This window comes from Macrobrachium nipponense, chromosome 24 (genome assembly GCF_015104395.2).
Source record: "Macrobrachium nipponense isolate FS-2020 chromosome 24, ASM1510439v2, whole genome shotgun sequence".
In the NCBI taxonomy this organism is placed as follows: Eukaryota; Metazoa; Arthropoda; class Malacostraca; order Decapoda; family Palaemonidae; genus Macrobrachium; species Macrobrachium nipponense.
Genome location: NC_061091.1, coordinates 34,744,231 through 34,769,631, shown reverse-complemented (window position 1 = coordinate 34,769,631; position 25,401 = coordinate 34,744,231). Strand labels below are relative to the sequence as shown.

Here is a 25,401-nt window from a genome sequence, read left to right as displayed (position 1 = left end):
TCTCTCTCTCTCTCTCTCTCTCTCTCTCTCTCTCTCTCTCTCTCTCTCTCTCTCTCTCTCTCTCTCTCTCTCTCTCTCTCTCAGTGCCATTTTGCTTGGTGAGACGTTCCCGCGCACAGTCTGATTAATCAACAGATTTCACGCATTAAAAATATCTAGAAGGGTTCGTGAACTGTCGGTGATAAGATTAGTGTGAAAATAGTAGGATAAAGCATCTACTAAGTTAGTTTATAAAGGGAAATACTGTAAATCAGATCAAGATGGCAGTAAGTTCAGACTGTGGAAAAAAAATGGCGAAATTTAGCGTGTTTAGCAGATTCGCAATACGATGAGGTAGCAGGAAGGGAGCTGGTGTTTCTCATCTATGAGATCAACAACAGCCCTAACCAAAAAGATACAAAAGCATTCATAGACATATTAGAAGGATATGATCCTTCAAACTGGAACAAATCAACAGAAAACATCTTGAAAATAATTGAAGAAGTTCCAAATAAAATCCAAGTGGTCAAGAGACTCATAAAGAAAATTTACATCTATCAACATATTTCGACAAAGGAAATGAATAAGGTGAACATTGTGAATATCCTAATTGATGCAAAAGGAAACAGAATGCCAAAAGCATGCAAACTGTGTAAGGTGTGATATAGCATAGTTAATCCACAAAACCTGATCAGAAAATCTTCTGCATGCAACATTCCGACACATCCTCAATGTGCTGAAGTAATGCAAGATATGAGAAAGGATACCAGAATATTTTGCTCATCATGTCTATCATGGATAGACAATGTTATTAAATCAAGACTTAATGTACAAATAGTTGAGGATGAAGAAGAAGAGGAAGAGGAAGAGGAAGAAGAAGAAGAGGAAAACGGAGGAGAAGTAAACAAAACTGAAATGACAGAAAAAAATAAGGAAAACAAAGAACAAGATAAAAGTATGGATGCAGAGATACTCATTGATACTACATATGAGGCAATCAAGCAGCATACACACGAAGAAATAAATTACGACATGACAACACATAAGAAAATCCCGAAGAGGTTCTACCCAGATCTGCACACTGATGGGAAAGAGGAAAAAATAGACAAGAAAGACAAAGTCTGCAACCTTTTAAAAAGAGGGAATTGCAGATTCGGAGAAAGATGTTACTACAAACATCCCAAGGTATGTCACAACTATGAAATCTATGGTAAATGTGCATACCTAGACGGCTATGAGGATGATTGCAGAGATATACATCCAAAAATATGCAAAAGCCTAAAATAAGGAAAAGGATGTAAGTTTGACAAAAAATTTAGATATATGCACCCTGTAGCCATGAATCAAAATCAATTAAATAATCAATCAAATAATAAAATCCAAAATAAGAAAGAAACAAATAAAGAGAGGAACAAAGAATATGAGGTGAAGGAAAAAGCAAGCCATCACCGCGATATGGTGTGTCAGCAAAGAATTTCCAAGCATCAGCTCCAAGATACAGCTCAAGAGATAAAGACTGTATTTACGATGCAAGAGGATATTGCAGATACAGGGAAAATTGCAGATTCAGACACAAAATGAATAATTATGATGAAGGAAGATCAAATATTATGGAAAAGTTGGATTTTTTAATGTCAGAATTTCTGGAAATGAAGAAAAGAACAACATACCAGAAGAGGAAAGAGACGTGGGAAAATCCTTATTACTACCCATATTAAATGAAGGAGAAAACACGCAAACCATCATAGTGATGAATGTGCAGGGTTTAGCTAATTACGAGTAACTCAAAAAGAAAAATAGAGTACTTAGAAGAACTAACCCAAATTGAAAAGAAAATAGATATAATGAATATAGGTGAAACCTAGTATTCCCAAGAGACTGGGAATGACAATCAAATAAAAGAGTTCCAAACTTATGGATCAGATAGAAAAAATAGGAATGAAGGGGGAACCACGATATACGGGAAAGACAAAAAATAAGGAAAAATATATGAGAAATATAGTATTTCAGAATGTGAACCAATAGCGGTAGAATTTGAATCTGAAAAATTAATGAACATAGTAATATATAGACCCCCTAACACTAAGAGTTTGACATAATAATAGAAAAATTGGATGATATATGTAGAAATCACAAGGACTGGACTATTCTCCTATCCAGAGACTTTAACATTCCTTTCGTAGACTGGAAAGAACGAATAGGATATTGTGGTTGTATTTATTCATATAAAAAAGAGAGTAATAGTAGTGCAGAAGATAAGAGGCAATTCGAAAAGCTATTAGATATGCTACTAGAATACAACATTCAACAAATAAATCACCTGCCAACAAGAAAGGAAAATACTTTAGACCTAGTATTTGTGAACGAGGTAAATTATGTTAAAGAAATAATAGTTTATAATGAGAGTACTTCAGACCATAATGTCATAGAATTAACAGTCCATTCCAAAGCAAGTGAAAACAGAGATAAGCAAGACATGAAAAAATGGGAAGGATATGGAAAATACAACTTCTATAGTAAAAATATAAAATGGTCAGAAATAAATGAAGAATTAAACAAAGATTGGGATAACATTTTCGTTAGAGATGATATAAAGGTAAATACGGAGATATTATATAAAATATTAGAGAAAATAGTGGATAAATATATACCAAAGAAGAAAAGTAAACATCAGTCATGCATACCAAGACACAGAAGGATCTTGTTCCAGAAAATCAGAAAGTGGAAAAAAGCTCTTGCAAAAGAAAAAATGCATGGAAAGTGATAGAACTAAAAAGTAAGATAGAAAATGCAGAACAAAATATTATACAATCCAAATAAAAGGAAAAATGGGACTTGGAAGAAAAAACCCTAGTAAATATCAAGCAAAACCCCAAACTATTATACTCGTATGCAAAATAGATGAATAAAAGAAGAATAGAAATAGGCCCTCTAAGAATTGAAGGGAGATTAATGAATGAAAAAAAGGAAATATGCAACATATTGGCAGAACGATATAAGAGAGAATTCACCCCTAGAATTGATAATGAAGATAATGATATAGAAGTAAGGGATGAAAATAGTGAATTTTTAGCAGTCATAGATATTAATGAAGCTGATATTGTGCAGGCTATTAATGGAATTAAAAATGGAGCTGCAGCTGGGCCTGATGGTGTCCCTGCTATTTTGTTAAAGAAAGTAGTTCATTCTATCACAAAGCCATTTGCAATATTATTAAGACAAAGTGTAGATACAGGCAAGATTTATGATGAGCACGAATTAGCATATATTACCCCTACTCTCAAAAGTGGATCAAGACTAGAGGCAAGTAATTATAGGCCTGTGAGTCTAACATCACATATTATGAAAGTGTATGAAAGGGTAATGAAGAAAAATATTTTGAAACATTTAATAAAAAATAATTTGTTTAATATAGGACAACATGGTTTCGTACCCGGAAAAAGTACACAAACCCAACTGTTAGTCCACCGTGAGAACATATACAAAAATATGAAAAGCGGAAATGAAACAGATGTGGTTTATCTAGACTTTGCAATAGCTTTTGACAAGGTAGATCATAATATATTAGCGAAGAAAATTAGAAAACATAATATAGTGGATAAAGTAGGAAGATGGTTAAAAGAATTTTTACACAACAGAAAACAGATAGTTATTGCAAACGATGAGAAATCGGATGAAGCTAATGTAATATCCGGTGTGCCACAAGGTACGGTGTTAGCTGCATTACTGTTTGTTATTATGACTGCAGACATAGACAGTAGTGTTAAGGACTCGGTAGTGAGTAGTTTCGCCGATGACACAAGAATAAGTAGAGAAATTACTTGTGATGAAGATAGGAACGCGCTATAAAGAAACCTTAACAAAGTATATGATTGGACAGAGGTAAATAGGATGGTCTTTAACTCTGATAAATTTGAATCAATAAATTATGGAGACAGAGAAGGAAAGCTATATGCATATAGAGGACCTAATAATGAGACAATCACAAATAAGGAAGCAGTTAAAGACCTTGGTGTGATGATGAATAGGAACATGTTATGCAATCATCAAATAGCAATTCTTTTGGCAAAATGTAAAGCAAGAATGGGAATGTTGTTACGGCACCTCAAAAAAAAGAAAAGCTGAACACATGATTATGCTTTATAAAACATATGTTCTTAGTCCACTTGAATATTGCAATATGATATGGTACCCACACTATCAAAAGGATATTGCACAAATAGAGAGTGTACAAAGGTCCTTTACAGCTAGAATAGAAGAAGTTAAGGATCTTGACTACTGGGAAAGACTACAATCCTTAAAATTATATAGTCTAGAAAGGAGAAGAGAACGCTACATGATAATTCAGGTATGGAAACAGATAGAAGGAATAGCCGAAAACATCATGGAGCTAAAAATATCAGAAAGAGCAAGCAGAGGTAGATTAATAGTGCCCAAAACTATACCAGAAAAATAAGGAAAGCACACAGGACATTAATCCACTACGCACTAGCATCAATAATGCAGCGTCTATTCAATGCGTTGCCAGCTCATCTGAGGACTATATCAGGAGTGAGCATAGATGTGTTTAAGAATAAGCTCGACAAATATTTCAGCTGCATCCCAGACCATCCAAGATTGGAAGATGCAAAATATACCGGAAGATGTACTAGTAACTCTCTGGTAGACATTAGAAGTGCCTCACACTGAGGGACCTGTGGCAACCCGAACAAGATGTAAGGTCTGTAAGGTAAGGTAAGGTCTCTCCCTCTCTCTCTCTCTCTCTCTCTCTCTCTCTCTCTTGCTCGATATATATATTCTTTTTTTCGTCTTTTCATTAATTATTTTGGGAACATTTTTGTAAGTTTCATGATAATACGTTGTATATGCCTCCTTGTTTTTTCAAAATGTATTGTTTCCTGGATGAATCATCTGTTGACCACGTGTGTATCCTCCAAGGTGTGGCTGCCTAAAAATTCGCTTATCCTGCCCTCAAGCGTTTCCTCGTTTCTGTAGAGTTGAAATCGACCTTATTGCTAATCTTGTAATGTCAGTTTGGATATTAAGCCTACTTTGACTGTTTTTCCTCTGTAAGATCAGTTAAAAAGGGTCGTACTAGACCGAAAGTGCTTTGCTATCTCGCTTTTGATTTTTTTCCTTCGTGGCAAAAATCTTTATTTATACATACCATCACGTTTTATATACTTCGGAATCAAGTTATTCATATATATATATATAATATATATATATATATGATATATATATATATATTAATATATATATATACATATAGATATATATATATAGAGATCTTAAGATAATAATATATATAATATATATATCTAATATATATGTATATGATCTATTATATTATATATATATATATATAGATATGATAAATATAGATATATTAGATATATCATATATATATATATTTATATAATTATAGATATATATGTATATATATATATTTATATATTAATATATATATATATAATATATATATATATATAATATTCTATATATTATATGATATATATATATATATATATATATATAGATATATAAGGATATTTTATCTATATATATATAATATATATAAATATATATATAGATATACTATATACTATATATATACTTAAGATATCTTATATCATATATATAGATATATATATATAATATATATATATAGATATAGATATAGTCTTATTATATATAAGTATGATAATTATATAATATATATATGATTATATATATTATAGATTTAATATATGTCTATATCTATATATAGATTATATCTATTCTATATATATATATATATATATATATATAGTCTATAGATATATCTTATATATAGATCTATATATTATAATCTATATATATATTATTACATCTGATTAGATATAAATCTATAGATATCTATATAGATCTATATATAATATATATATATAGATTCCCATATATTTATATTTTTTTTTTTTCTCAATATTAGCCATATTCTATATATAATTATATATATTATCTATATATATAGATCTATATATATATCTATATATATTTTTTTTATTTTTGTATATCTATATATATATATATATATATCTATATTTTATATCCTATATAAGTATTAATTTCTGATTATATATTATTAATAATCTTATTTAATAATATATATAATATATACAGATATATTAGCTATAGAGATATATATCGATATATAATATCTATATATATATATATATATATATATATATATATATAGCTATATATAATATATATATATATATATATCTCTATATATATCTCTATATATATATATATTTATGACGAACAAAATCTATATATATATATATATATAGTATCTATATATATAATATATATATATATATATATAATATATATATATATATTATATATATATTTATATATATATATACATATATCTCGTAAAGCCACTGTACACTACAAAATAAACAGGACCCCTTTCATTCCCAATATGGGTACTACTTACAAAGGGTACCTCGCGAGGAGTACTGTTAGCATTGCGACTCCCATAGGCATCAGTTGCCTGTTTTTTCGTTTTCTTTCCTTTAATATAATGCATATCCTTGGTGTCCCTTGAGGCCTAGAAATTTGAATCGTAGTTCTGACTGAAGCTTTCTTTTATATCAATAAAAATACCTTCATAATACAGTTGAAGATCTATATATTACTAACGCCTATCTTGCATGGTTACACTACTCCACTATTATACTGAAAAAATTACTGAAACTTTTCATCCTTATGAACATTACGAGTCATAAAATTAAAGCATTACCACAACCTTTCAGTTGATAAAAAAAGTCTGACGGGGAAGAAAGGAAATGGTGAATATTTTTAGTGTTCCTTTTTCAAATGCCTTTCGTTCAGTGTATATAAATCTTTCTTTTACTCGAAATCGAATTAAGTCTTCGCCTTAACTCTTGCTCTTTTTAATCATTAGAAATAGCTTGAAAACTAATTACTATTAAGTCATTTTTCTATGACACAAATAGGTTTTTGAATGTGATGCGTCCCTTGAAGCCTCGGATGTCCAAATGCGTCTGCAGGATGCTGCTCTGCGTCATCTGGATAGTGGCAGCATCCATAGCGGCTCCCATACTGCCTTATGCCACCACCATCCACACATTGTGAGTTCCATCTCTAGTCAAGATGGGCAGATCTTTCCACAGATTTTCTATCCTTTAATTCGCTTCATTTGAAAAATGCAAACAACATGACATTAGTTTTCATTATTTATTTATTCATTTGTGTGAGTTTATAACAGGAGATACATTAGATTATCTTTGTCTGGAGACTCCCTCATTTCTAAAACAATTCTCAAACCATTTCTGCTTAAAAGTAAAAACAAAATATATATATAAAATGAACGGGGAAATTTATCATTTTTATCCACAAATTTGTATGCATAACTTTTTGCCCCGTGAAATGAATCCGAATGCTCAAATGTTTTCAGCAGTTTCTGTGTTTCTATGCATGTGTCCAATATTATCAGCAACGCTTAAATACAGCAATAAACTCTGTATAGCACTACAGAACGAAGATTGATATGAGATTCCATGCTTGCAAAGTTCCAGGTTTTTTGGGGTCTTAAGAACAAAGAACTCAATCCAGTGAAAACTAATTTCAGCGAGTAAACCTTCCGCTACTTTCACGAAGGTCAAATTACAACTTCTTTCAGGGATGTCTAAATACGTAGTAATGACAATAGTTATGCTGATAACTACCTACACTTATATGTAGCCTAGCAGATAACTTCAGGTCATTAAACCGAATCATCATTAGAAGTCAATAAAATTACACAGTGCAAAGTCTCCCTGCCTTGAGGATTCTGGCGGAAAAAGCATATCATTTATTTATTTATTTATATTTTATTTATTTATTTATTTATTTATTTTATTTTATTTATTTATTTTATTTTTATTTACAAAATTCCAGGCCGCGGCGAGAGAACAATTTGCGTCATAAAGTGGCCAGACGGTCTTGCTCCACGATCTCTCATTGACTACGTGTAAGTATCATTCTCCATTAGATATATATATATATATATATATATATATATATATATATATATATATATATATATAGTATATATATATACATATATATATATATATATATATATATATATATATATATATGTATATATATGTGTGTGTGTGTGTGCGTGTGTATATATATATCATATACTATATTATATATCACTATATACCTAAATATCTATTTATGTTAAATATATTTACTTATAATATATATGTATCATATATTATATACATATGTATGTAATATGTAATGTATATATATATATATATATATATATATATATATATATATATATATATATATATATATGACTTCCCGAATGAAAGAGAAAAGAAAAAGGCAAGATCAGGTGTGGGCAAAGACAAGAACTGTGAATCAGCTTTAATATACAGCTAATACAGATAAGCAACCATAAAAAATTCAAGTCATATGCAAATACCTTCAGTCCTGTTATTATATAGATATTACAACTCCCTCTACTAACTAATCTAAAGGCAGTTGCTGCCAATCTGCCATTCAGTTTTAGTTTTCAATAAACCAGTAGCATACTTAATATCGATCTTTCATTAATCTAGTATGTTAAAGCTGTAGGGTTGTTAAGTAAATCTTTGTTCCATTTACTTATTTTACAGGTACAATGTCGTTATTCTAGCAGTGACGTATGTCGTTCCCATGACGGCCATGATCATTTGCTATGCTGTTATAGGTAAGTCTAGTGTGCATGTATGTGTGTGTTTTAGGGCTGTTGCCTTGTATAATAAGGCGCCCTGTGAGGTTATGTTAGACTTGCGATAATCTTACGCTAAGTCGGTTGGTTCTGACTTCCATACTCATTGGAGTGTTTTGGGGTTTGATGATAATTTACGAAGTCGGTATCTTCTTTGGTTATGACGACGGAGATGTGTTAAACTCATGATGATAGTTATAACTTCATTCGATCTCTTTCTGATGTGAGGTTCTATAGTAGAAAACACTGAGTACAAAAATACATCTATTCTTCTGAGATGACAAGATGAAATCGTACAAGTCTGCCAATGATGATGTCTGATTGAATTCTACATGATGAAGCTCAGATAAAAATGGACAGGTCTTCTAATGACGATGGCTTGATCGCTTCTCCTTCAATCTCGTTTACAAATCATAAAGGAAGCAGACAGTAGCTCGAACATACGAACATACACACAGATGACATAGATTACAAATCACGTAGGCCGTTTGAATTATAGGGCATGGTGGTCGCCTCAAGCAAGACGCTTGGGATATAGTTTATAAACAAATGAATGACCACAGGTGACGGCACTAGACACTGACTGATTATACACGTCATCTTAGCCTACTTTATATACGTCATCTTAGCCTACTTATCGTATCTGGTCTGATCACATTCCTGCAAGCAATCTGGTTGACCTCTTGGGTCACTGGTTTTTAACTAATCATAGTTTTAGTTTTTTATATATATGGAATAACATTCCATATATTCTACTTATGTAACACTTACATAAATGCTCGGTCGGCTACAAAACCAACCACTGAATATTACTCAAGCTTGACTTGCATTTGACTTATAGGAGTGTGATACAGACACTATGTGAATATATATAGATATATAGAAAATACTTATAAGTAAAAAAAATTCATGGTGTACACAAATACAGATTCAAGTAATAAGATATAAGACATATGCATATGATGATATTCGTAAATAATAGTGATCACGTGATATATAATGATACAGTTTTTCACTTCATCTCATTAAGATACATATGCTACAGAAAATACTAAAGTACTCCTGATAATAGCATAAAATAAAGATTAACATGATAAAAATCATATTTTAACTGATAAAAATTCATATATGAAGTGATGAAAATTATTAATTTTTTATGCTAACTGATTCATTGACCCACATACTAACTGCAGTTATTGGTAAGATAAAAGGTAACAGATTGATTATAGGCTAACTGATTTATTTATACATATATATATGGATTCATATAATTATGCTCAATATATGTGCACTTAATACAACTGATTAACAACACAGATATATTTCAATTCTGTTATTATGGTAATTTATATATAGGATACATGATACTTTATATATATGATACATGACCGAGGTTATACCCACTGCACATTCTAGCGTTTTGAACAACTTTTCGTCCATTACACAGTTCCAGACAACCACCTATAGCCAAATGAGATGGCCAATTCCAAATGGTTAAAAACAAGGGGAATTACCTGGGCAGGATCCGACGTTCTATTTTGCGCCCATACTTGTCCTCTGCATCCTATGCCATACGAATACGTTCGCGATGAATAAAATCATCCCCAGCACGAGTCCTACGCCAGTAAACGTAGAGTTGAATATCCTCTTTGGTCGTAATTGTCGGAAGTATGTCCCTTTGTAGTCAATTCAATTCCGACAGCCGCCGGAGCAAAAACGAGATTAACGACGGGATACGGGTGTCGGTCCAAGAAGTCCACGAAATAAGCTTGTTCACTTATGATGGTGCTTATTCCCTTCACAATGCAGTCGTCCGCAGCGACGAACGGGTTTTTGAAGTTGTGGACGAACTGTCCGGGCATGCGATGTGAAACTCTCGTACTGCAGGTTACTGTAACCAGGTTCCATTAATCAGCCTGTAAGTGAAATTATACTTGTCACAAGGGCAAAGGAAATTCAGACAACATCCAATACGGGAGGGAGAACGCCATTAAGAACCAGACTTAACCCACATGAATTCGCTGATATTTTATGGAATTCAAAAGTCAGCTGTACAAACTTTTTTATCCATGGCATTATAACAATGAGTGAACCTATCCAGGTCTCTGATGACCGTAAAACTATCCACATTAACAGATAGCAATACGAATCCCAAAGAAAATTTGATATTACTGGTAGTAAGTTACTAGACAAAGAAGTGGAAAACGGAGCTATTGGTAAGATTGCCAGGCAACATAAGAGTCAAAGAGAATATTAATCATGATTCTGTATTTCTCTACGCTTACTGAAATTAAGCTGTGATAAAATCCGATCCTATGTGCCCCTAACAAAAGGTTCATATTCAATTTTCTCGCGTGCATCCTCTGAGGTTAATTTTTGAACTTTAATAGGCAGGAGATGCAACGAAAGAACTCACTATGTAACTAATTTCTATATAAACTTTGGGTTTTTCAAGAAAATGTGACATTTTCCCATGAATGTGATTTACTTGAATTGTAATAGGCTAATGTTGCAAGTAAATTTTTCATACCCATGACTTGATACTTCTAAGTGTCCGTTTACCAATGTCATAAGCTGATTTATTGACTCTAATTGTCTATGAGGTTCAGAAAAAATTAATTTATTTTGATGTTATAGAAATTCTGTTTGCTTATTTTGTTCATTAATTTTAAAACTATTGCAATTCCTTAACTAAAGTTGCATTGCACACAAGGTTACAGCTATGTATGTCATCTTGACCTATGAACCACATGTGAAGTTCATGAGCTAAGCATTCCTCTCTCCAGCTGGCTTGTTTTGTAGGCACTAGACAGCACACACTACAGATGAAGCCTGTGCAAGTGGTTTATTGAGGTTAAAAGGAACAATGATGATTCGGCAAACGCGCCAGGCACCTTCAGGACTGATGACCTCATCACCAGCTTAAGAGTTACGTTACTTGCTGTAATAAATACGACTTTAGTACTTCCAAATGATAGCCATGTATAAATTGGATATTTTTTTTTAATACTCCACTCACACGAGAAGAATGTCTGAAAAAAAAAACAGTACCAAATTTGACAACATAATATTAGTTTCACAATGGAAATCTGCAATATTGTAAAATATATGTAATTACTTATGTTGAATTAGATATTCATTATTCAAACTAATGAAAAGGGTTTCCATACAAATTTTATATATACTATTTACCCTGTAAGATCCATATAGGATTATTCACATAGATATACATTTTCACTTCTAGACTTCCTGACTTTAAAATCTTTTTTTTTTCTTTTTATTCTCTCTCTCTCATTGACTACGAATATAAACCACCAGGACAGACAATATGCTAGTAGGTTTTGATATGTGCTTGAACTTTTAGCTTATTTGTCATTAATATCCCTAGAATACTGAATGGACTTCTAAACTAAAGTGTTAAGTTAGAGTTCAAATCTTTACGCATATATATCTGGATATTTAATTAGCCTATGGTTACGTGTTGCTTATTGATTTTATCGTGATTCCTTTTTTATTATAATTTGTAACCCTTCCAACTTCTTACGGAGTATATTATATCGACTCCACTTGTATCCATACTTTTTTTTTATATTTGATAAATTAATGTTTGACCTGAATATGTGGAAAAGTGTTCTAGCGGCATACTGTATAAGGCTACTTGCGGTATCAATTCTGTAGATACAAGATATTAATCATAAAGGTATTTAAAACCGCGAGAACCGCTATAATCCAGTTCGGATCCAATATCACGAGTGTAACTCGTAAGACATGACACTTTCTTATTTATCCGTTCTACCAAACCGATTGACTCTGGGTGATAAAATATGGTATTGGTTTTCTTAATGGAAAGGAATTCACACGAGTTAAGGAGATTATTATTGATTTACACCACCCGAGTCAGAGATTATCATGTGTTGAATTCCATGTTTACTGATTTAGCACTCATAAATATTCCTAGCGCACTCAATTGCGGTGTTTGTTTTTTAGTGCTATTAATCATATATAACGTGTCAAGGGAACTATTAACACTAAGAAGTGTTTATATCCTCTGTCAGACTCGTAACTCTGTTGATAATTCTACGTGTATTCTTTCAAGGATTGATTTGGTACGGGATAGCCCTTAAACTGACAGGTTTCTTAGTGCGTCCCTTATTTTCATGACATGTGTTACAATTAGTTATGTGCTTTTTATATCTGTAAGCACTGTAGGCCAGCAAAATAGTGATTTGGCTTTCTGTGACATAATAGAGAACCCTGGATGACCATGTAATGGATTGGAATGCAACCAGTTTAGGACGATTGGTATGGAAGAGATTATTACTACTACCTGGTCATTAGTCACCTGCTGTGTTCTTCGGGTTTTCCTCATCACGGACCTTCATATAATATTACATTTGATTACATAATTCTGATACACATACTTTAAATATACTTTTCCTTTAGGGTTTCCGTTTGAAGTGTTTATTGTTTTGCTTAGCTGCTGACCCTTGTTTCCGTTCGAAGTGTTTATTGTTTTGCTTAGCTGCTGACCTTGTTTTGTTCAGTTTTGTAACAGTTCAGCGCTCCGACCCAGGTATTCAACGTTCACGATTGCTTGGGTTAATGAATTTTCTTGTTTAGATACGGTTTTAACAATAGGCACAGATGTTTCTATATCTTTTAGTCCAAATAATGGTTCCTTACAGGATGGTGCGGGATTACGGGATAATGCGTCAGCTATGATAATTGCTTTCCCAGGTAGATATCTTAACTTGGCTCCAAAGACCTGAATGATCATATGCCGCCGAGTTCTTTTGGGACTGTGATTAAAGCCTTTGAAAAACTCGGTAAGGGACTTATGGTCAGTAAGGACTTTAACAGGATAGCCGTAGATTATGAACTTAAAATGTACTAGTGAGTTAATGATACCTAGCCCTTCCTTCCCTATTACTGCATATTTACTTTCAGAGGGCTTTAGTTTTACGTGAATAAAAGGCTATAGGAAAGAACTATTTATCATATTACTGAAGTAGTACCCCTCTTACCCCTTGGTCTGAGGCGTCTGTTGCAATAAAAAAAAAAATTCCTTATTCAAATCAGGGATTTTTTAAGTTAGGTGAGCTGCATTATTCCAATTTTAAGATATCGAACGCCTGTTGATGCTTTTCAGACCATAATAAATCTACGACTTTCTTTGTAAGAACTGTTAAAGGAGCTGCTGTGATTGACAAGTTACATATAAACTTACGATAGTAATACCCACTACAGCTCAAAAGTGCTGTATCCCCTTTACGTGAATAGGTACCGGAAAGTTATGAATAGCCGACACCTTACCAAGGACTACTTAAGACCTTGACTAGACACATAAAACCTAAATAAACATGTTCGGTTTTGAAACTCACATTTGGATATTTTACTCTGAGAATATTTGTCTTAGTCTCTGTAGCACTAGCTCTAGTTTATGCAAATGTACTTCTGAGGTATTAGAAAAGATTACAAGACCAACCATATAGGCATGTAGGGTATCCCCTAAAAAGTCTTCAAACACTATATTAATCATTCTGGTGAACGTAATTGGGGCGCAACGTAAGCCCAAGGCATACGTAAAAATAGATAATGTCCCCTGAGTGTGCTGAAGGCGGTGTATGAGGTACACTCACTTAGCTAATGGTATCTGGTGAAAGCCTTTAAGTTAGTCCAAGCTGGTGAAAAATTTATAAGATATCGTCGGTACATGGCACTGGAAAACAATCTGGAATCGTTTCCTTGTTTAATCGACAGAAATCTACTCAGATACGCCAAGTCCGATCTTTTTTTTTTTTTTTGTCATGACGTTTAAGGGAAAATTATATGGGTCATTTGATTTCCTAATGACTCCTATTACTAACATTTTTCAACTTCGTCATTTATCTCTATTTTTTACATTTCATTGGGAGTCTATACGAAGCTTTATGTTTTTCCTTAGACCGTATTTTGTGTTCAAAGACATCCATTTTCCCCCCAGAGATCACTCGTATTCAGATAAAAGGTCAAAAAAATAAATTTCTGCTGAATCACCTCTGCTTGAATGACTTTACGGATATTACTTTAGACAGAGTATAAGAGAGATTCATCTACGACTGGTTGGGCGTGATTGAATTTAGCGACAATAAAAAATGCGATATTTATAACTTCCATATCCACGATATGTATAGGTTTTGTGGATCACTAGATTAACTTGTTGCTGTGGGTCAACAGTGTATAGTGCTTTGTTCGCGGAAATCGGTATATTTCAGAGTGTCGGGAAGGATTAAAATTTCAGATCCCATCAAAGTCTTTTTACATGCTCTAAGACATTCGAGGGTGCATGCGTCTCGAGATTTTGTGTGCAAACTGCGACTGCGGCTGTGGGAGAATTCTGTTGGGTCGCTTCACAATGTCACGATTTATGAGACAAATGATTGGCACCTCTATATAAGTTATTATTTGATTAACTGTCACTTTTTGTTCAAAACGGATTTTAATATGTTAGAAGGTTTATAGAATTTTCCTTTGATAAAGATAAAAACTCGCAGAAGCGAAATCTCAATGATGTAGATAATTTCTGTAAAAAAGTAAGATTAAGAATGTCTCGTAACTCGTAACTTCAGCCACAGGAATAACGAAAATTCGACCTGCAAAGGAAACACTCAGTTACTCCAAATAAATAAAAAGATTGTACTTAGCTTGATTTTGTGGGAAGTCACGGTGTAAAAAAGTAAGATTAAGAATGTCTCGTAACTCGTAACTTCAGCCACAGGAATAACGAAAATTCGACCTGCAAAGAAAACACTCAGTTACTCCAAATGAATAAAAAGATTGTACTTAGCTTGATTTTGTGGGAAGTCACGGTGTTTTGATACGGCCTTGGTCCCCTTTCTCTGTTTTAGCGGATGACTCTGGTTTTGGCTTGAGTTTCCCCTGTGCGCGTTGTTCATTTGTCGGATGATACGTGTCCTTTGAAGATCCGATGCTGAAGACGCGTTCGGTTTGTTTCTTGAAGTGCTGGAAACGCTCAATAATGATGATGTTTTCTTGAATGATTCTAATGAGAGACATCTCTTAGGACGAAGCTTGCATTGCCGTAGGAAGAAGACACGTCAGGTTTGTTTCTTGAAGGTATGCACAGCTGAAGACGCTCACTAACGATGATACTAAGTTGCTTGAAGAATCTGTTGCTTTCATCGTCGTTGACTTCTGATATGATACATTATTTGTTATTCTTCGGAAGACGTTGAAGAGTTCTTCTTGGATGCTGCTACCAATTTTAGGGCTGTTGCCTTGTATAATAAGGCGCCCTGTGGGGTTATGTTAGACTTGCGATAATCTTACACTAAGTCGGTTGGTTCTGACTTCCATACTCATTGTATATGCATACATACAAATTATTTATATATATATATTATATAATTATAATATTATATATATATAAAATATTATATAATATATAATATATATTATGGGGGGGGCCAATTTTTATTTTTATATATTATATTATTAATATATATATATATATATATATATATATATTATATATATATATATATAAATATATAGGTGTATTATATAAATATAATATATATATATATATAATATATATATATGCTTATAATATATATATATTAATATAATATATATATTATATATATAATATATATGGTATTTAATATGTGTATATAGATATATATATCTATATAGAGATATATATATGCAGTATATATATATATATATATAATATATATATATATATATCATATATATTATATTATATATATATAATATATATATATATTAATAAATATATATATATATATATATATATATATATATATATGTGTATATTATATATATATATATATATTATTTAGGCAGAATCGACGAATGAAAGTGAAACAATGGAGTACCGCTGCGAGGCCCTTCGACTCACATCCATCGCTAAGCAGACTGATATAAATATGAAAGTAAGTTTACAAAGAAACCTCGTATAGATGACAGAAAGATTATAGAGGAAAATATGTACTTGGAATCCAACACACCTGATGAATTAGTAGACCTACCCAAAACAGAGGTACAAATTAAGAGGTTTACAAAAGATTTGTTCCAACTGCTCACGGGCAATTAAAAGATTATACAGGGTGGTGACTGACCACACAAAAATAATGTTATAAAAGTACAATTCAATAATCTTATTTTGATAAACAATAAAAAAATATTCAAAGTAAACATTTTCAGAAAAATTACATTGAACATACAGGTACAAAGCAAATATCAATTAGGTAACTAATCCGTATAATTAAGTCAGTCATTTTATTTTTACAGTCAATTTAAATAATACCTTCCAGAGCTAAGGTTAAAATTACAATTGGAAGCAGGTTGTATAATGGTGGATTCTAAACGATTTCGTGAGAAGACATCTTTTGATCTTGTGGGAGTTTTCACTCAAATAGATGAATATTGCATTGAATGTTTGCCCAGTTTTGACAGAATATTTATGCTATTTAATTCTTACTTCTAAATCCTTACTAGACTGGCCGATATAAAATTAGGGACAGTCCAAACGATGGAATTTTATAAATTGATAATTAATTCAAGAATTAATTCAAATTTGTGTTGTCTTCAAGTAATAGTAAATATCCCTGAGATTGTGAATTTCACTTGTAAATTTTGAGTTTGATGATAAATTATTGTATTTGAAATTTTTATGAGTGTTTGCTTAATTTTCACCTGGTAGTTGCTTGGTTTTCCTTCAATTTAATTGAAGTGAGTTAGAACCAGGGAAATGTTTAGACTTTTGAAAGTAGTTGATAGAGTGATGCCCTTTAATTAACTTTAATTATTTATATGATTACCTAACAACTGTTTTAATGAACTTAGTCTGATTTTTTTTTGTAATTAATCACTTTTCAAGGGATAACTGTTGCCTTTAGAACATTCAGTCGTATTTTATCTGTGATGAAGGTTCAGGTGTCTGATTGATAAGCATAGTAACCAGATACTTAGCACTTCGTCACAATATATATATATACACACATATATATATATATATATATATATATATATATATATATATATATATATATACATATATATATATATATATATATATATATATATATATATATGTGTGTGTGTGTGTGTGTGTGTGCGTGTGTGTGTGTATGTGTGTATATATATATATGTATATATATATATATATATATATATATATATATATATATAATATATATATATATAACGAGAGGGGGTGGGGAATTAATTAATTCCTCATGATATTCTCATCCCGACTCAAAATCCCATAACTACTTGTATTCTGTTTAGCTAAATCTCCCGTGGAGAAGAAACCTTAATTTTTTTTTTTCAATAAGGTCGTGAGCAACAAAAGATGAAATCTGCAACGTTCCAGTGACTTTCCATTGTCATTAATGCTTTCAGTTCGTTTCCCCCGGCTGTCAACAACAGGGAGTCATTCGGATCACTCGACAGAATGATTATTGAGTTCCGATTTAAATATCCCTTCATCTGGAATCAGAGACAACTCATGATAGCCAATCCACGGGTTATATATTGTAGGAACGCCACAGTTACAATCCTGATGAAATTGCGTCCTCAGAGTGATCAAAGAACTAGTGTTTTACTGTCTGTTTTCTACCAGAGTCTTCAGTGACTTATAAGTTCTCTATCAAGGGTTATATTTTAATTCTCGTAATGCATCTAAAAGAATCTTCTCGGCTACGTTTAACATATAAAAGACGAGGTTGGTATTTTTCCAGGTATCATGCGAAAGTGCATTTTAACGATGACCAGTTATTAGTTATTCTTGCGCATAGTTCTTGACTTACGAGTAAAAGTATGAAACAATTAAAAAATCGCCAGATTTTTATTTTCTAGTAAAATTTAACCAGAGATTACAAAGCAACGATGCAAGTATCTACGTGTGTGTGTGTGTGAGAGAGAGAGAGAGAGAGAGAGAGAGAGAGGCGGGGGGAGGTTAGAGATAGAGGGGAGAGAGAGAGAGAGAGAGAGCACTCTACACGAATATTACATTACTGATATGAAACATCTAGAAGGGAACCTCACAAGAAATCTCTATTTAGAGCCTATTTCGAAACCTTATAAACATATTCCAATGAATCTGGATCGTTGACTTCTTGTGATCGGTGTCTCCTAATCCTATAAAGATGAAAGGAAAATCATATTCTTCTCTCTCTCTCTCTCTCTCTCTCTCTCTCTCTCTCTCTCTCTCTCTCTCTCTCCTCATCTCTCTCTCTCTCTCTTCTCGCAATATGCTTCGGACAGTCGCATCAGTTACCACACAGCCATAAACCTGTGTCCAAGTGAGCCCCAGTTCGAGTCTGATTTAACCTTGTTTCGTAGGATCGTCCATTCAGTGGAAAAAATTGATTGAATGATCATTATATGCTAGCAAAACTACCAATCGATGACGGGAAATTATTTACATAGAACACGTGTGGCAGCATCGGCTATTAAATGCTTTATTAAATCAATAACTCGCAATGCAGGACATGCGTTATAAAACAAAATTGAAATTAAATTTCACTGTTCTTTCCCGTATGACAATTGAAAGAGAAATGAGTGCTCGATGTAAACAACATTTCAAACCCCATAGTTGAGCGCGCTTTGAGATGTTCGAAACTTTTCATCTCTATAGCAAACTCAAATATGAGGGCAACCCCCAATGCATGCATGGTGTCTACAAGAACCCAGGTGGCCGCTGCAAAAGTATATGTCCGGTATCCTGATTTCACTTTTATTTGAGGAGGTATTCCTGAATTTATAGATAATTATACCTAGGAAACCACTGATCTGGTTAATCCACATAAGGCTATAAACCATTTTCGATGAAAGCCCTATCCATAGTTTTTGTTTGGTTTAAATCCGTCAAGCCGTTTAGCCGTGATTGAATAACAGACAGACAGACGAACAAAACGCCCATTATAGTATGATTGCCTAGCGTCACCATATAATGCAATTTTACACCAGAAAAGAAAAAAGAGGAACCGTACCCAAATGGAAAAAGAAAATGAGATAGAGTTTGAAGTCTATTCTTATTTGCCCTTGTAGATCTGGACATCAGACAATCCCATAAGGTTATAAGACCTTTTGTGAGTAGTTGGCTCAAGTTTAATGGGAATGAATACTTCTCTGAATTGGAAATTCAGGGTGCTCTTTGTGTATCTGATAAGTTACTTCAAGTTAGTGATGTTTAAAAATCAAACACACAGATGTATGTATATATATATATATATATATATATATATATATATATATATATATATATATATATATATATATATATATATATGTTTGTGTGTGTCAATAACTTCAATGAAAGACAAGTCGTACGCTCTAAATTTTTATGTATCACAAGGAAATAATGAAAATAATATAAATTAATTTGTCATATGTGCAATTTTTTACCAATATCACAGCACCAATTTATTCTTTATCAAAAACGCGTATTTTGATTTATTTCCAGACAACATATAATATAACCAATGCGTATTTATTGAGGGCGCACTTTGATACGCTTGTATATCTTTCTCAAAAGTTGACTGAATATTACGTTAGTATTTCTCTTACAACTGGAAGCTTTAAAAATGCTATGAACTGTGTGAAGTTTTTATCTGAATAAAACAATGACCGGAGAAACTGCTTTAATGACGATATCTCATATCTCTCGGAAAATTCAGGGATTAAAAGAAATTTTAATCTTTCTCGTCAACTTTAGTAAACAATCCGAGAGTTATAATAAACAGAATCATTCCTTCACAGGTTGTAAATTGTGGGATCCTGCTGTTACAAAAACATCACGACAAACGGATAACTTCAAAAGCAAAAGAAAGGTGAGGGAATTTTTCTTCTATTTTCTCAGATTCGGCTCAAGAATTTAGACAAATTTAACATATCTAATCCTATTAAATTTCAGGCCATGCTTTTCCCTTACAGCTTGCGTCCCATTACTATACACACACACGCAGACACACATTCGAGCTACAAATTTCCTTTAATATCTAATTCGCTCTACCTCGGAATTGATATATTTTCATATATGTAAGGTCAGAATCGATATAAACTTATAGCCTCACTGTTAGCCAAATCGGTAACGTCAATTCCGGTCCTGATTTCGTGCCTGTCCGTTGGACGGTGGTTCGATCCCATGAGGGGACGAAATTATTATCAACTAAAAATTCCCCTTCGGTACATATATGAAAATATATCAATTCTGAGGTAGAGCGAATTAGATATTAAAGGACATTTGTCGCTTGAATGATTTATATGAATCACAGTGATGTGATAATTATTCATAATATGGCTACGTGCGTCAAACGTTCGAATTTGCTAACATGGTAGAGGGGGTTTCATATCGATTCTAATTACGAAAAAACCGAGTTCGACGGTGATTTGTAAGGTCAGAATCGATATAAACTTATAGCCTCACTGTTAGCCAAATCGGTAACGTCAATGTCGGTCCTGATTTCGTGCCTGTCCGTTGGACGGTGGTTCGATACCTTGAGGGGACGAAATTATTATCAACTAAAATTCCCCTTCGGCACATTATATGAAAATATATCAATTCCGAGTAGAGCGAAATTAGATATTAAAGGACATTTGTAGCTCGAATGATATATATAATATATATATATATTATATATATATATATATATATATATAGATATATTATTATATATATATTATATATATATATATAATATAATAAAAATAATAAGGGGGAATATTATATATATTTATGTGTGTGTATGTGTGTGTGTGCGTGTGTTACTATTGGCAGAAAATCTGCCTCCTCCACCATTCCCTGTGATGTTGTACAAGCTTATGTTAACTCCCCTACTATTTTCTTCTTTTATTTGCTCTCTCTCTCTCTCTCTCTCTCTCTCTCTCTCTCTCTCTCTCTCTCTCTTCTGAAGTCTACCTCGCCTATTCATCCCGCCATCATCTGTTGGATGCACACAATCTTGAGTTACTGAAATTTACCATGCCAGTACTAGCAAACTTTAATAACCAATTCAACTCCATCTCTGATGTTCTCTGAAAAATAGCGCTTGTACACACTTAACCATTGCTCAAAATATACGGAATCAGAAATAAAAGGCCACAGATTTAGTTATTTTGCAAAACACGCCTGATATGAATACCACTGCATCTCAGTGGCGATTATTCCAAGTGGTGATCTCCTTCACGTCTCCTTAACGACTCCACATAGATTCCTCAGGTATCCCCAGTGTTGATTATCCCAAGTGGAAATCCTCACATCTCAATGCCTCTACATAGATTCCTCAGGTATCCCCAGTGGTGATCTCCTTCACATATCCTTAATGCCTCCATTTAGCTTCCTAAGGAATTCCCAGTGGTGATCTTCATGTATCCTTAATGCCTCCATTTAGACTCTTAAGGTATCCCCAGTAGTGATCTCCTTTACATCTCATTAATGCTTTTGCACAGATTCCTCAGGTATCCCCAATGATTTTCTTTCACTTCTTAATGTCTCAGCATACATTTCTCAGGTTTCCCCAATGGCGATCTCCTTCATGTCTCCTTGATGCCGCATAGATGACTCAGGTATGCCCAGCAGTGATTTCCTTAATGTCTTCACATAGATTCCACATGTATCTCCAGTTGTGATCTCCTTCACGTCTCCCCAATGCATCTGCAGGTGGTGCAGATGCTGGCACTTCTCGTGGGGCTGTTCGCCTTGTGCTGGCTTCCCTACCACGTGTACTTCATCGTCGTCCATCACCATCCTCAGCTGAGCACGAGGCCTTACGTCCAGCACATGTACCTGGCATTCTACTGGCTGGCCATGTCCAACGCTATGTTTAACCCAATCGTATACTATCTGCTCAATGCCAGGTAATTATATTATTGGTATACTAGGTGTTGTTGTGCTCTTGGTATTAAGGGTGAAAATGAGACATTTTCGGAATAGTGAAGAGGACAACCCTCCAGAATCGACAAAAACTAAATGTACCCATATTTATCAATTTTTTAAATAAAAGTATTCACACAAGTATAAGCAACAATAAATTCCCAATTACCTGTGTTACAAACTTACCATTCAGCAATGATAGTGATGATGGGTTCACATAAATTTCTAAATACGGAACCTGAATTCTACAGGTATATATTATAAAGTTCACTTGTTATTAACTTAAATCTCCCTTGATAGCCGAGTGCTCAAAGTCACTGTCTATCGTCGTTGCCAAACTAGGTAATGGCTCATTTATCAGTTGTATTCTCCTTGGGTGCAACGTACTCCCAAGGTCTAGTGAATTCATAATAAACTATATTTGCGGCTTAGTTTCTATGATATTTTATATTTCAGGTTCAGATACTTTTTCTGGCAGCTATTATCAGGAGCCAAAGAATCCTGGAAAAACTGCTTGGGAAATACGCACACTAATTCGTCGGTTCTGTCTGTCGATGGTAAGAGCGCTCTCTCTCTCTCTCTCTCTCTCTCTCTCTCTCTCTCTCTCTCTCTCTCTCTCAATACTATATCAGAGTTAAACTATGTCATAGTTAAAAAATCCGCGTTAAAGGAAGGTCGAATGCGTTTCTCATTCACCAGTTTGACGTAAACTCCCTTAACAACAGTAGTGTATCCAGTTAAGATTGGTCACAGCTCACAATTTTCACATCTCACAATTTTTAATATATTATCTTCTAAATGTCCTCATGTCTCAGGACATAAATCTCAGACGACTTGAAATAGCCTGCTTTAAAAAAAATCTGTTGCGGGCCAAAGAGAGTTGTTCAGGTCTCTTGGATCTCGACTGGAATTAATGAGGCTTCGGGGAAACTTTTTTCATAAAGATTAAGTTTAAAGTTTGTTCTGAGGACAAATACATATCATACATTGCATTCAAGCATTCCGTCATTCACATCTATTGGCCTCTTCAATCGTCACGATACTTTGTAGGCCTATTTATGTCTTACGAGGGGGCAAACCCCTTATAAATTAAGAAAGTAATGTAACACGCAAGCACTGCAGCCGACCTCTTTCTCTCTCTCTCTCTCTCAATTTCCCTCTCAGCTCTGCATGACCTCAAAGGCCTAGTTGTTAAATTAGATCCATAATTATCAAAATTATACTCTATCATAAAGGATATTCAAGAGTCTAACCATCAGAAAATGAGAGTAATTTAACTAATTGAAACCAAGATTTCTCAATAGAACTAGATACATAGAAAACGGAATGTTAAAACCAGACCTAGTTAACTGAAGCAAACCCATCAATAAATCAGTAAATAAGATTTCTCTCTTCAAACCCAAATACATAATCTCTCCACAAAGCAAAAAAGATCACAGTACAAAACTTTCTTCACTCCGTAATATACACAGGGGCTTATCAGAATTGGTAATTGTTCGGCTCACAAAGGGTGACAGACCGACAGACAGTGTTCCTGCCAAAAAGAAATACGCCCTCATTAACATACATCGTGACTGAAACAATAATGATTTTTATAAATGAGTTATCGCAAACAAAATATGAATAAGTCTCGTGAATCAAATATGAGAAAAAAATCTCCACTGTAGTTGCCTGGCACAGCGGACATCCCAGACAGTTCAAAGTACTGAAAAGAAAAAGTATTAGCGAAAGTTTTCAATGACTCTCGCCTCTTATGTCCATTTTGCACATAACCCGCGGTTGTACCGCCCCATCTCTCCGGGAATCAGTCTTAAATCGCAGTGCGCTAAAAATTCCATCGACACCTTTCACCAAAGGGTACTATATATCTCAACGTACGTACTCATGTGCAAACTTTCCTCACAAGACGCTCCCCTTGAGATGACGTCACTGACACGTAACAAGTTCATTGCAAAGAAAGCGTTCGTGACGTCATACACACCTAATAGTCGCACCCAGGAAATCTAACTAAAACCAGATTCGGAAGTGTATACCTACTTCCGCCCATGCACAAACACACGCGACATTTTAACGCCCTTGCCGCAGCTTGAGACAGCAATCTTCAACATCGTGCCATCCGAAAAAGGATGCGTCCACATTTCAGGACCCCGCTGTCTCCGAGGTCTCCGTGGGAATCAATGATGACAATTACAAAAATCTTCAAGGTGACCTTAAGCAGTAGATGTCGCTAACGAAGACATTCTTCTTCCGTCCGACATCACCATTTCCATGTGTGATGTCAATAGACACAATATTCCGCGACACTCACTTTCTGATCATCTTCATAGGACAGCAATACATTTTAATGCACCCTATATGTTATGTATACACTGCTCTAATAAAAGCATTCTCCCAGTCACCTTTTCGCATGACGATCAGGTTCATTAGGAAGAACTAAAATGGGACTGGAATGAACTGATGGACTGCAACAAACTGAGGAGGAGGGTTTAAAATAAATTACACAGTTATACCTTAAATCTAATTTATTCTACTAAGATATATATATTTCAATGAGTAAAAGTTTTGGATAGAACAAAGAACAAATGACCATTACCGTAAACATTTAGTTGGATCTCAAATGAAAGCATACTTAACAGCAAAGTATAAACTCCCAATCCATATAGCCAAAGCTTTTGCTCTTAGAATTATCGTCTTTTAGTATTAAGTGTAATTTCTTCTACCATAAGCAAAATGT

At 33.5% G+C, this 25,401-nt stretch overlaps 1 protein-coding gene across 1 annotated transcript in view; it reads left to right on the top strand.

Moving 5' to 3' along the window:
- LOC135202742 (tachykinin-like peptides receptor 86C) overlaps positions 1–25,401 on the top strand; it is an 80,255-nt gene that overhangs the window by 48,807 nt on the left and 6,047 nt on the right. Inside the window, exons 5-11 of the mRNA XM_064232216.1 lie at positions 6,990–7,124; positions 7,506–7,516; positions 7,933–8,005; positions 8,670–8,743; positions 20,555–20,625; positions 22,455–22,651; positions 23,124–23,224. Of these exons, the coding sequence (XP_064088286.1) occupies positions 6,990–7,124; positions 7,506–7,516; positions 7,933–8,005; positions 8,670–8,743; positions 20,555–20,625; positions 22,455–22,651; positions 23,124–23,224 (662 nt within the window). The remainder of the gene's footprint in view (positions 1–6,989; positions 7,125–7,505; positions 7,517–7,932; positions 8,006–8,669; positions 8,744–20,554; positions 20,626–22,454; positions 22,652–23,123; positions 23,225–25,401) is intronic.